At 37.1% G+C, this 15,334-nt stretch overlaps 1 protein-coding gene across 2 annotated transcripts in view; it reads left to right on the top strand.

The window, feature by feature from the left end:
* The window catches only part of LOC136839234 (uncharacterized), a 141,076-nt gene that overhangs the window by 108,230 nt on the left and 17,512 nt on the right, over nucleotides 1-15,334 (top strand). For both annotated transcript variants that reach the window (XM_067104985.1, XM_067104984.1), the window contains exon 4: nucleotides 3,306-3,414. In XM_067104985.1, the coding sequence (XP_066961086.1) occupies nucleotides 3,306-3,414 (109 nt within the window). The remainder of the gene's footprint in view (nucleotides 1-3,305; nucleotides 3,415-15,334) is intronic.

Raw genomic sequence — 15,334 nt, 5'->3', positions numbered from 1 at the left:
AGGTTTGCGACAATTAAAAATACAATTTTTTTTCTTTCTTACATTTCGTGACAAATGACTCATTCGTCACTATAGTTTATCTGTGATGGTGTATACTGTAGGTACCTTTAGCTACCATCTCATTGCTTAGAAGACCTTGAAAGCTACAGAGAAGGTTAGCTAAGTTTGATTTATATTCCTGTAGGGGGTTAATGCCGTCAGTGTACTTCGCGTGGTGCACTGTAGATAGCACTAAAGCGTACTTGCGACTTCCCATCGACCCTGAACTGCACCCACATTCAGGCCTTTTACTTCACCTCCATTCTTGCTTATTTTCTTCAGTCTTACTGTCCAACCTCTCTAACCATTACTTGTTATTGTAGTTCCGCCTTTAGATCCGTGTACTTCATCTCCTTTATTTTCTGTACCGCTTTATCTCGCTGTCCAACCACTCCAAGACGATCCTTTCAATTTCCTAAGCGCTGAATGGCCGAAAGTGCCCCTTCAGTGCTTGGCTTGACAGCCTAAATTTCATAAAATAAAATCGAAATAAGACTGGTTTATATTCATAAGAGCTTGACGGCGTAAATTTTATAAAATCAAATGAAATTGAATCTGGTTAATATTCGTATGATAACGAAAACAGACCTGAATAAAAAAAACAAGTAAAAAATGCGCCGAAGCTGCTTCTGCGCAATCGAGTTTTCTGCACAACGTATAATGTCTAAAGCTATCAGCTACGAAAGGTACGTCGCACGCCTCCGGAAAGCGTGCCAGACGAACGATCCACGGCTAATCTTAACCTTAAATAAAATAAAAACTACTGAGGCTAGAGGGTTGTGATTTGGTATGTTTGATGATTGCGGTTCGGATGATCAACATACCAATTTGCAGCCCTATAGCCTTAGGTAGTTTTTAAGATCTGAGGGAGGACGGACAGACAAAGCCGGCACATGAGTTTTCTTTTACAGAAAACTAAAATGTATAACCGCGGACGGTTATAATGATGGAACTATCAACACAAGAAAGATAAATTTGCACAGGTTAATGAAAGTACCTCTGATACACTTAATAAAGTAGCGAGGGGCGTTGCGGATTCCATCGCGGGGCGCAGAGTGAAATTGATGAAGGTGCCTTGAGCGACAGAAGAAGAGGGAGAGGTTATTAAAGAAGCTAGTCTGCTGTATTATGCGTCGGAAAGTGCGCTGAGTTACGCAAGTTTCTGGGAAATGAGAAAACCAATATTACAATTAGAATGCTGTAAGTTTGGTTGGTATGTATCCACCCAATTCTTCCGAAGCCATTCAGCAGGGGAAACATTATTCTCTTCTTCTTCTTCTTCTTGGGCAAAACTACTTATTTGAGCAATCTAGACGATCAAAAAAGATAAGAAATATCTGTGATATTTTATCTCAATACTCTAGAAGGACCTAAATGCATAGGAAGGGCCTTTGGTACTTTATTCAAGTACTCTAGAAGACAAAGATGGTTAGGAAGTACCTGTGGTACCTGATTTCAGTACTCTAGAAGACTTAAGTTGATAGGAAATGCCTGTGGTAGTTTCCTGTTAATTATAAGAAGTACACCTGAGGATTATGATACTACAGAAGCATTATTGTTATTATTATGTTATCTCTTTTAAATGTGTATATACTTTTGCATAAAGGAGAAACGAACAGATATATGAATTACCATATAAAAAGAAAGATAAAGCAGGCACTACTGAATTAGTATAACCAGGAGAGAAAGTGAGAGAGAGAAAAAGACTCTGGATTCAGTATCAGGGGAAAGTAGAGACAAATGAATCAGTATAACAAAGAGAGAGAGAGAGAGAGAGAGAGAGAGAGAGAGAGAGAGAGAGAGAGAGAGAGAGAGACTTTGGACTCAACATTAACATAAAAAGAAAGAAAGAGTAGGTGCTAATGAATGATTATAACAAAAGAGAGAGAGAGAGAGAGAGAGAGAGAGAGAGAGAGAGAGAGAGAGAGAGAGAGAGACTTTCTGTTCACCATTAACATAAAAAGAAAGTGAGAGGTAGAGACTAATGAATCAGTATAACAAAGAGAGAGAGAGAGAGAGAGAGAGAGAGAGAGAGAGAGAGCCAAAGCCCTTCCCTTCAATACTTTTGCTTTATTAGGCAACCTTTAAAGCTGATTTTTTAAGAGCGCCGGAGAGAGACCTTTCCATGAACTCAGCTTACGCGTTTTAATCTCTCACGTTCAACATTGCATCTCTCTCTTCTCTCTCTCTCTCTCTCTCTCTCTCTCTCTCCTTTTGTTATACTGGTTCATTAGTATCTACTTTTTCTCTTTCTTGGTAATTAATATTGAATCGAAAAAGTCTCTCTCTCTCTCTCTCTCTCTCTCTCTCTCTCTCTCTCTCTCTCTCTCTCTCTCTAGAGAAACTATCTACTTTATATATAAATAAATAAATGAAATATATAAATGTATAAGTAAGTGAATAAAAATAGATCAGTCAATTAAACAATAAATATATAAAATGTTTCAATTCAACTCTTTCAACAGTCATGCAGCTATCAGTTCCATGGGGGCGTAGCACCCTCCATTCCTCCTTTCATTCAGTTATGCTGTCTAACACCTCTAACTGTTACTTATTAGTGCAAGTGTGGAGTCGTTTCTATTTCCACCTTTAATTCTTTTGATTCATCTCCTTTATTTTCTTGATCTCTTTCTCTCGGTTCCACCTGTAGATTCTTTTAATTCATTTCCTTTATTATTCTGAATCTCTTTCATCTTGCTGTCCAACCACTCCAGCTCCCTCTTTTCCACTGTCGAAAACGCTGAATGGCCAAAAGTTCCCCAAAGCTTGGCTCGACAGCCTAAAAATGTCAAATATTTAGATCAAGCAGTCTATCAGTTCTGTATTTTCCAGTTTTCCTCCGTCATGATATTCCATAAGTGTAATGTAATTCATTTCAACTTGCTACATGAGTCAGCTATCACTCAGTTCCTTCAATTCCTTTCCATTCCCATTCCAGTTCCAGGTCTCAAATTTTCATAAACTCATGCCAGTTAATCTGTCCATTCTACTGTAGAAAGTTTTCCTTTGTCATGACATGCCATAACCGTAATGTAATTCATTCCAACTTGCTAGTTGAGTCAACTATCACTCAATTCCTTGAATTCCATTCCAATTCCCATTTTAGGTCTCTCATAAAATCATATCACTTAATCTGTCCATTCTATAGTACAGTTTTCCTTTGTCATGACATGCCATAACCGTAATGTAATTCATTCCAACTTACAACTTGAGTCAACTATCACTCACTTTCTTCAACTCCATTCCTATTCCCATTCCCATTCCAGGTCTCAAATTTCCAGCCGTCCGTTCATGTCAACCATCAATGTCTTCCTGTGTGTATTGGGAGTGACGCGGGCTGCCTGCTTCCTCATTGAACCCTACACTTCTGGGCAGGTAAAGTGGAGCCAATAGCAATATTAAGTTTGTCTGTATATATATATATATATATATATATATATATATATATATATATATATATATATATATATTATATTGTATATATATATATATATATATATATATATATTTGTATATATATATATATATATATATATATATATATATATAAATATATATATTTTATATATATGTATACATGTATTATATATATATATTACGATCTCGCTTTTCGAGATCGACAGGTTCTTTACTGAAACAAGTAGTTGGGCTGAAATGACTGACGAGAGGTGACAAACAAAGGAGAGAGGAGCAGAACAAATACAAAAAGTTTACCTTAAAATTGATTTATTTACAGTAAGCTAAGTTATTTACATAATGTACAGTTGAGTCAAGGTTCAATTAGAATAAAATGAACATTATACAAATGAATTAAACTCATTACAGCAGCAACAATCAAAAACAAAGAAAAATAAGATAAAGACTCAGTACAATTAAATGAACATCAAAAAAAAGGTATCAAAAACATAGGCATGGGCAGTTCAACAAACTTCATGTATACACAACATAATTAATTAATAACATGAACCCTCAAGCAATATAAATAATATGATACCAATGGTATAACAAAATGCATAAATAACAAATAATAAATTCAAAATGAAGCAGCACAAGGAAACGGTATTAGCGGACGAACTCCATAGATTTGGAAGCAGCCCAAGCTGCTTAACAGGAACACTGCAGGACAACTCCGACAGAGCCGACACGGCAACCATCTCGTCCTCCAAGCACAGTGCTGACGTCCTCCTCCAGTATGACGACTTACGACAGAGCCGACACGGCAACCATCTCGTCCTCCAAGAAACGTACTGACGTCCTCCTCCAAACACGACGACCACGACAGAGCCGACACAGCAACCATCTCGTCCTCAAGAAACTCTCCGCTGCTCTGCTGCCAGGACCTGACTCTCAGGTACGGATACCTGCTGATGCTACTCCAGCTGGCTTGCTGCTACCCTCAACCTGACCTCGTTTTACGAACCTGACTGACGAAGTCTGACGCCATCCATCAGACGTCAACTCGCCAGTAATTAAAAACAAACAAAACAAAGGAGGCAACAATCACTAAGGGAACAATCGACAAACGATTGTTCCTAACACCTCCCACCTAACAGAAAAAAAAGATTTTCAATAAAAATTTTTTTTACAGACAAAATACTTTCCCAACAGCTGTCACACTCGCCAGCCAAAACAGAACCAACCCTGGCCTAAGGTAGTATTACGATCTCGCTTTTCGAGATCGACAGGTTCTTTACTGAAACAAGTAGTTGGGCTGAAATGACTGACGAGAGGTGATAGAGGAGCAGAACAAATACAAAAAAGTTTACCTTAAAATTGATTTATTTACAGTAAGCTTGTTATTTACATAATGTAATCAAGGTTCAATTAGAATAAAATGAACATTATACAAATGAATTAAACTCATTAGCAGCAACAATCAAAACAAAGAAAAATAAGATAAAGACTCAGTACACAAATGAACATGAAAAAAGGTATCAAAAACATAGGCATGGGCAGTTCAACAAACTTCATGTAGCACAACAAATAATCAATTAAGTAACATGAACCCTCAAGCAATATAAATAATATGATACCAAGGCGGTATAACAAAAATAGCAGCATAAATAACAAATAATAAATTCAAAATGAAAGCACAAGGAAACGGTATTAGCGGACGAAAGCTGTGAACAGCCCTTTTAACAGGAACACTGCAGGATTTCCGACAGAGCCGACACGGCAACCATCTCGTCCTCAAGCACAGTGCTGACGTCCTCCTCCAGTACTGACGACCACGACAGAGCCGACACGGCAACCATCTCGTCCTCCAAGAAACGTACTGACGTCCTCCTCCAAACACGACGACCATGACAGAGCCGACACAGCAACCATCTCGTCCTCAAGAAACTCTCCGCTGCTCTGCTGCCAGGACCTGACTCTCAGGTACGGATACCTGCTGATGCTTCCAGCTGGCTTGCTGCTACCCCTCAACCTGACCTTTAACGAACCTGACTGACGAAGTTGACGCCATCCATCAGACGTCAACTCGCCAGTAATTAAAAACAAACAAAAACAAAGGAGGCAACAATCCACTAAAGGAAACAATCGACAAACGATTGTTCCTAACATATATATGTGTGTGCATAATTATATTATAATGAATGGATTTTTATCGCGTCACCGTGATTTTTTATGCACAAACATTATGCTACAAATGTCGTTTAATATATTATTTCAGAGATAGAGCGAATTGGATAGTATACGACATTTGTAGTTTAATGTTTTATATATATTATATATATATATATATATATATATATATATATATATATATATAATGTAAGGTGAGTTTTTAGCCAAGAAACTCTACTGCTTTATTTTTTTGTATTTTTTTCTGAGGATAACATTTATTTGAGAAGTAATAATGTTAAAATGACCAATATTTTAACAGGTAAGAAGTTACACCTATGACATCAAGATATGAAAACCTTATGATTGAGCAATTATCAATTTTCACGATTTAACAGACAAGTTAATTTAAGCCATGGATTCATACAATAATAATTAAGCTTGACCCTTTCAACGACACTGTCTTCCTTGTAGTTCTTGGCATTTTCACGCGGTGCACTGTAGGCATTGCTTAAGGTTCTTTGCAGCCTGTCTTCGGCCCCCAGCTCCAACCCCTTTTGTTCCTTTTACTGTACCTCCTTTCACATTCTCTTTCTTCCGTCTTACTTTCCACCCTCCTAACAATTGATTCATAGTGCAACTGCGAGGTTTTCCTCCTGTTACACCTTTCAAAACATTTTTACTATCAATTTCCGTTTCAGCGCTGAATGACCTAATAGGTCCCAGTGCTTGGCATTTGGCCTAAATTCTATTTTCAGTTCAACTACACCGTCTATACAATATCTGAAAATCGAGATGTAATTTCCTCCTGCAATTTCCAAATTACGTTAAACGACCTTCTATGCTCATTGGATTACGCGGATGAAAAATGGTTATCTCACTGTAGGTATAATTCTGCCAAACAATCCTTTACCCCAGAACACAGCCATATTTCATAAGCTTAAGCTGACAGCGTCACGGGCGAATTAATCTGAAACAAAACAAGTAGAAATTGCGCCGAAGTTTTTTCGGCTCAATCGAGTTTTCTGTACAGCCGCTACAGAGTATAATCAAGGCCACAGAAAATATATCTATCTTTCGGTGGTCTCGGTGTAATGCTGTGTGAGCCGCGGCCCATGAAACTTTAACCACGGCCAGGTGGTGGCCTATCCTATATCGTTACCAGAAGCAAGATTATGGCTAATTTAAACTTAAATAAAATCAAAACTACAGAGGCTAGAGGGCTGAAATTTGGTATGTTTGATGATTGGAGGGTGGATGATCAACATACCAATTTGCAGCCCTCTAGCCTCAGTAGTTTTCAAGACCTGAGGGCGGACAGAAAAAGTTCGGACAGAATAAAGTGCGGACGGACAGACAAGGCCGGCACAATAGTTTTGTTTTACCGAAAACTAAGAAAAGAAAGACTATGGAAATATGGTTCCATAATTCTGCCTCTGTGACAAAAGAGATTAACCCGCCGCTCGGCTTTAACACAAATTAAGGAAAGTAACGCCAAAATGAACATTTGAATATGGATGAGTTTTTTTCATTATTCTTCCTGAGAGAGAGAGAGAGAGAGAGAGAGAGAGAGAGAGAGAGAGAGAGAGAGAGGTCATTTTAGTTTTTTTTTTCCACAAACGCTGCTGGGAAAACAGCTAATTAAAATATATGTTGGTATTTATAGAGGAAAGAGAACTAAACAGATGGGATATTATCTGTTATTTATTGAGAGAGAGAGAAAAAAAAATATATATATATATATATATTATATATATTTATATATATCATATATATTTATATATATATATATATATATATATATATATATATATATATATATATATATATATATATATATATATATATATATATATATATATATAATGTAATAACTACAATATACATATATATACAGTATATATCTATATATATCTATATAAATAATATTCACAAGCCTTAGATTCAAATGCAAGAATATGATGTTGATGTCCTGTAGCAGGATTCGATTCCACGTCCAGAGTATCAGAACAAAGTCAGGTTGTTGACCTCGTTCTGGTACTGTGGATGCTGCGGGTTCGAATCCTGCCACAGGACATCAGAATTGTACTTCATATTCTTTCATCTGGATATAAGGCCTTGTAGTGACCATCTTATCCGAAAAGTGTGAAGAATCCGAGAAGTTAAGAGGGCATTGTGGGTAAGACAATTACGTACGTACCTGTAAAAAAGTGACTAGTAGATGATATATATATATATATATATATTATATATAAGTGTCCAGTGTCTGTTCTTCTAATCAAACCCATATCTGTTCTTTCCCGGAGTCAAACCTGATATTTATGCTATGTCCCAGTCTAGTGCGCCATTTATATATGGTGACCCGGGTGTCCAGTGTCTGTTCTTTAAATCAAACCTGGTATCTAAGTGCTTGATATTTGATTACCAAACTTACCATTTATTCAACAATTATAGTTACCTCACAAAAGGCAGACACCTGAACCTCATCACACATACAAGACGACTGATTTCTCTAAAGGCAACAGTGATCCCTTATAAACTTATCAATCATGAAAGAAAGCAGATTAAGTTCGTTAAACAGGTGTGAGGTAAAATCTAAGGGCGTCACTCCATTAACATTATAAAAGTTCAAGTATTTCTATTTATTTCATTTCCTGGTTCGAGCTCACTTCAATTACTTGAAGGAAAACATCTCACTTACCACTCTATCTCTAATTCAAATAAAAATTACTGGTGGGTCAATGGATGAAACTCTGATATAATATTTTAAATACAAAAATTTATTTCTAAATTCAAAGATTATACATGACATTTAATAGTCTCAGGGAAATTATTATTACTTGAAAACAAAACACAATTGGATTAAATCTGAATTAATCATCAGTCAAAATTAAATCAGAAATTAATTTATTAATTAATCAAAATTTTATTCAAGAAGAATTTAAATTGTTAAATAACAAAACTTGATTGAAAGGAAATATACTGTAAGTAAATTAATTCCCACGTGTTAAACAAAATAAGGCAAATAAATCAATCATGTAAAAATGTGGATACAAAGACACAGAAATATACTCTGCAAAAGATTAAATATCAAAAATGTAAAGCAAAAATTAAGGCAATAGCAAACACATCACATATATGCATAAAAGAAAAATTCTTCAAAAGATAAAGCATAAAACATATAACACGAAAAAATATAAAAAAGTGAAAAGGTATCTTTACATATAACCACTGCAGATATTAATTTTCAGTGCACTGAAACCCAATAATTATATTACAATACCTTGGTACCAAATGCTTCGTGTCTTTAACCAGGCGCCGTTACACACACACTTAATAAAATACACTGTTCAGATAACTCAGACACATTTACTAAGGGATTAAACAATTAAAGATATGAGTGACCATCGTCTAACAAAATATCAATTACATTAAAACGGGACGTTCTTAATCCCGAGAACGAGCGAGAGAGAGAGAGAGAGGGGAGAACGCATCTCCTTTTAGCAACGCTTTTGGTCTCTGAGTGAGGACTCCTCTGTATCAGTGTTTTGATCGAGTCCCATAACGCCTTGTACGCTAATGGAGAAGGTGATAGTCTCAGCAAGTTTTGAATATTGACTAACAAATTGCGCCCCTACACAGTGAACAAGGGTTCCCAGTCTCTCTCTCTGCCCACGCATAAGTCCCTTCTTATAAACCATTTTACTTACGCTAATTCTTTTACGGTATACTCGTATCTGAACACAAAATCATACAGTTATACACAACTCACACATAAACATGGGGAGATTACTGCATTATGAAAACCACAGCATAAGAATATATATACAGTATATATATATATATATATATATATATATATATATATATATATATATATATATATATATATATATATGTGTGTGTATGTATTATATGTAATTATGTATATTTATGTATTTATGTAATTATATATATTTATATATATATATATATATATACATATATATATACAGTATATATATATATATATATATATATATATATATATATATATATATATATATATATATATATATATATATATATATATGTTTGTGTGCATAATTATATAAATACATACATGCACACATACATAAGGTATATTCTCAGACATATTGATGACTGATTTCAAATCCCTCAAGCAAGACAAAGAGAGACAAACCTCAGCAGCAGTTAACTTACTCCAAGCTAATACGACGAATTATTACACCTAAAACCTGTAACTCACATGGGCGTAGCCTTATTAACAAGAGCACCTAAAGCCCTTTGAGGCAACAACAGCCGCGTCGTTGTTCTTCGAGAACAAGGTAATGACGAAACTTTTTTTCTTGTTCTTTTTGTGTTGACTTGACAGCTTTTTTTTTTTATCCTGATAAAAGATGGGGCGCTCGTATGGGTTTTTATCCTTTGTTCTAGATGAGGCTCACTAAGATTTTCCCTTCCGCCCTTTCAGTCTGCTCTTTAGAATTATGTACGAGAGAATTAGGATAAAGGTGGAGAGCCGTTTGGTTGCCTTATCAAAGAGAGAGAGACGTTGGAGAACGATCTCAGGAGGTTGTGAGATGAATTTTGAAAGCAGGATGTGCGGGAGTCGTCAGACTTTGACGTGTTGTTGAATGATGGTGTGATTCGCTCTCTCTCTCTCTCTCTCTCTCTCTCTCTCTCTCTCGATGGAGAAGAAGAAGAAGAGGAACAAGGAGAAGACGAAGAACAAGAACAAGAAGAACCGAATATTATTCCAGCCTAGGTCTAACAAAAGATGAAACGATGGTGTGATTATCTCTCTCTCTCTCTCTCTCTCTGTCTCTCTCTCTCTCTCTCTCTCTCTCTCTCTCTCTCTCTCTCTCTCTCTCTCTAGAAGAAGAAGAAGAACTGAATATTATTCCAGCCTAGGTCTAACAAAAGACTGAAATTCGGGGAAAAATAACAAAGAGATTTCTTTCGAGTTTTCCCTCGCTCCCATTCTCCTTTATTCTGTCCTTCTCGAAAGCCATATTTCCCCCGGAAAACCTTTGTTTAACGTCACAGCTTCAAAAAAAAAAAAAAAAAAAGGAAAGAATAATTCATTCCCGTGAACTCCTCTTAATGTGAAATAGCTTGATTGACTAATTGAATAGAGAATTTAGGCCAAAGGCCAAGCACTGGGACCTATGAGGTCATTCAGCGCTGGAACGGAAATTGACAGTAAAAGGTTTGAAAGGTGTAACAGGAGGAAAACCTTTTGCAATTGCACTATGAATCAGTTGTTAGGAGAGGTAGGAAAGTAAGATGGAAGAGAGAATATGAAAGGAGACACAGTAAAAGGAACGAAAGGGGTTGCAGCTAGGGGCCTAACGAAGGGACGCTGCAAAGAACCTTAAGTAATGCCTACAGTGCACCGCATGGGGTGCACTGATGGCACTACCCCCAGACGGGGTTAATGTGAAATAGCATCCGCCCTGGTGAACTCCCGTTAATTAGCCTTTTCGTGTTTTAAGGAGGGAAAATGTCTCGGGCGTGTTCTTTTCGACTTTCACTGTGCCACTTATCTTGAAGGAATCTCCTGAACGCGTTCAAATGAAGCTCTCTCTCTCTCTCTCTCTCTCTCTCTCTCTCTCTCTCTCTCTCTCAGAGAGAGAGAGAGAGAGAGTTTTTTTTTTGGGCGCGCGCGATGTTCAGAGTCCTTGCGCCTAGTACCAAGTCGACCAAATCTTTACATTTATTTGAACTGGAATGGAATATATATGAAATTTAGGCCAAAGTCTAGGCGCTGAGACCTTTGAGGTCATTCAGAGCTGAAAGGAAAATTGACAGTAATGAGGCTTGAAAGGTATAACAGGAGCAAAAGATTTCGGACTTGTACGTTGAGATAATTGTCAGGAGAGGGTTGAGGAAAGTAAAATGGAAGAAAGAGAATATTTACGGAGGTACAGTGAAAGGAATGAAAGGGGTTGCAGCTAGGGCCCGAAGGGACGCTGCAAAGAACCCTAAGTAATCCCTATAGTGCATCGCTTGAGAACTGATTTAAATTGAAGGTTCGCAACTCCAGAGTTCATTTCGCCAGAAATATTGGCTACTTTGGAGGGAAAGTTTGGCGCCAAAATGCTGTAAAATTATGTAATTCCTTAAGTTGTCAGTCATAATACAGTTGTTTACTGAATGGAGGCTTTGATTAGGAGTACGGGAATACAAAAAACAAACTTTTATTTTACTTCTGAAGAGCAAGAATATTAAAGGGAAAATATGTCATATATTTATATCTGTATTCTTGTCGTATATCGTCCCACCACAGCTGAGAAGATTATGTTTCAGTCTGACAGTTTCCCTTCAGTTTCTCCTAAATCCTCTGCGTCCTTGATCGTATGGTATCCAAACTATATAACATCTTGCACGCAGATACCTTCCATTTTTATATTTGATTCGTTTTCCATTGAAGTTCTTCTTCTTTGTTTCTTATTTGATATTTTCTACAGAGTTTTCGCTCCCCTTCCCCAGACAGATCCTTTAGTGTAGCTTTCCATATAAAGTTACCGCGAAATATCTCGTGGCTGCAGACGCGGTTACAAACATTTCCTTTGATGGCAAAGTTCAGTAACTGAATCATTCAGATAGCGCTGACGTCAAGCCTTAGACTCTCTCTCTCTCTCTCTCTCTCTCTCTCTCTCTCTCTCTCTCTCTCTCTCTCTCTCTCTCTACGAAATGAGATTAATTTTATCTTTGTCTAGCTAGAGAATAAAGATGCAACCAAGCCGGATCATTCTCTCTCTCTCTTCTCTCTCTCTCTCTCTCTCTCTCTCTCTCTCTCTCTCTCTTATGAAATGAGCTTTAGAGTAATTCTACCCAGCTAGAGAATAAAGTTGCAACCAAACTGGATGATCTCTCTCTCTCTCTCTCTCTCTCTCTCTCTCTCTCTCTCTCTCTCTCTCTCTCTCTTCTAAATGCTTTCGAGGCATATTCAAAAAAAAGGGAAGACGAAGAATTCTGTTCGGAAGCGCCCAGTCGATATTTTGGGATCCCTCGACAGATTAAGTGAGGGAAGTCAATTGAAGTCTCTTCTTGCAATGAAGAAGAAGAAGAAGAGAAAAAAGAAGTTGAAATTCTGTTGCGAGTCGCAGGAGGGAATAGAAGAAAATTTCACGAAAGGAAAATGAGATATTGTACGAAAAGAAAGAGGCGAAACTTCACGAAAAGAGGATGGAATATTGTAAGAATGATTTGCAAGAAATTCATATAGGGGAGAGAGATGAATTTCACGAATGGAAAAGGGAAAATTGCGTGAATGGAAAGATTCGAGAATTGAAAAAGTAGGGGGCGGCCGTGTCCGGAGGAATTTGTGAATTGAAATGGGAAAATTCATGAATAGAAAAGGGACAATTTACGAACAGAATGGGTGTGGGGGGTGGATTTCGTGAATGGAAAAGGGGGAAAATTCACGAATGGAAAGGGGAATTTTCCGAATGGAAAACAGAAGTTTATGACTACAAAGGAGGGAAAAATCACGAATGGAAAGTAGGAAAACTCACAAATGGAAAGGTGAAAATTCACGCACTGAGAGAGGGAAAATTCACGAATGGAATGATGGAAAATTTACGAATGGAAACGGGACAATTAACGAATGGAATGGTGGAAAAAAATCGCGAATGGAATGGGAAAAAATCATGAATAGAAAGGGAGAAATTCACGAATGGAAAGTTGAAAAATCACGAATGGAAAAATTGAAACACTCACGAATGGCATTTGGAAAATTCACGAATGGAATGGGAAAAATTCACGAATAGAAAGAAGAAAACTCACGATTTGAATCAGGAACATTCGTAAATGGAAAGGAGGAAACTTCGCGAATGTAAAGTGGAAAATTCACAAATAAAAGATAGAAAAAGGAGAAATTAGACGAATGGAAAGAAAAAAAAAATTACTAACCATATAAACCCCACAGAGGGCTAGTACCTTCGGCCCCTAGCTGTAACCCCTATCGTCCCTTTTACTGTACCCCCTTTCATATTCTCTTTCTTCCATCGTACTTTCCACCCTCTCTTAACAATTGATTCATAGTGCAACATGTCAATTTCCGTTTCAGCGCTGAATGACCTCATCTTTAGGTCCCAGCGCTTGGCCTTTGGCCAAATTTGTATATTCAATTCGCGAACCATAGATACGAAAACTCTCTCGAGCCCCCTATACAAAAATTGAACAATTGAAGAGAATTTTCGCGAATGAGACATAGTCAGTCTCTCGAAGGACGCGCGTCTCGAATCCTATTATCCGGTGAAGGACGCTGAGATGCTGAAGAGGCGTCCTAGGGGCGTGGGCCCCCTCTTTTGTCTGTAGGGAAATTTCATCTGTCAGTGGGAGAGAGAGAGAGAGAGAGAGAGAGAGAGAGAGAGAGAGAGAGAGAGAGAGAGAGAGATTTGTCCAGGTTGGTGGTAACTTAGGGAAAGAGAGAGCAAGCGAGAGAGGTTCTTCAGCCTGCTTACAGCTATGTATATATATATATATATATATATATATATATATATATATATATATATATATATATATATATATATATATATATATATATATATATATATATATATATATATATATATATATATATATATATATATATATATATATATATATATATATATATATATATATATATATATATATATAATATAAGAGAGAGAGAGAGAGATTTGTCCAGGTTGGTGGTAACTCAGAGAAAGAGAGAGCGAGCGAGAGATAGGTTCTTCAGCTCGCTTACGGCTGCAGAGAGAGATAGAGAGAGAGATTTTTGCCCAGGTTGATATCATCTTAGAGAGAGAGAAAGAGAGAGAGCGGGAGAGAGGCTCCCTTGCATCTTCAAAAGGGGAAAGATAATGTTAATCTGATTTCGTAAAGGGTGAGAGAGAGAGAGAGAGAGAGAGAGAGAGAGAGAGAGAGAGAGAGAGAGAGAGAGAGAGAGAGAGAGAGAATTGAATTTGAGCCTCCAGGGAAGACAGAGAAATATTTCATAAAGTATCACTTCAGCCAGTGCTGCTGCTTGGCGTCCCCTGTTCTTACTTTTTTATTTTATTTTTCTATTTTATCATACCTCGCCCTATCTCCCTTGCAAGTGGCAAATATGATATTCAGGAATATGCGTTTTGCTTTGGGAATTATGAAAGCCATACGAAATATTCATTTCAGTGATTATAGACATGTTTTGTGAGTGTTTAATGATGGCACTTGTTTGTATAAGTGAAAGCACCTATGGTAAATGTTTTAACATAGATTTGAGTTCATATTTGTGAACTTTCATTTCTGAAGCGCCCAAAAATTACTTTTGAAATAAAATCGTGCCAAAGGCTTACAAATTTCATTCGATCAAGATTCATCCCAAACCAAAAAATGCTGATTTTGTACCGTACTTTTGCACTCATTTCTTAATATAATCTAATTCTCCTTCACGCTCTTGATCATCGCCATCTCCTTTACATTCCCTGCCATTTCCATCTGCCACTGCCTCCTCTCTCACACAGAACAAAGCTTGCCAGGATAGTAGTATCGTATCAGGTATCCCACCAGCCCTCGTGAAACCATGTTGTATAATAATGACGACTAGTTCTCTCTGTGGAATCTGACTGATTCTGAATTCGACATTTCGGTATCTCCCTGATTTTGTTCAGTGGCCCACAGATGTGGTTGGGTGATCATAAGTACGAAAATTGAAGAGATTTGTCTAGGAGCAACGAATTATTTATTTCTA

Source organism: Macrobrachium rosenbergii, chromosome 6 (genome assembly GCF_040412425.1).
Source record: "Macrobrachium rosenbergii isolate ZJJX-2024 chromosome 6, ASM4041242v1, whole genome shotgun sequence".
Lineage (NCBI taxonomy): Eukaryota > Metazoa > Arthropoda > Malacostraca > Decapoda > Palaemonidae > Macrobrachium > Macrobrachium rosenbergii.
This window is presented reverse-complemented; position numbering and strand designations above follow the sequence as displayed.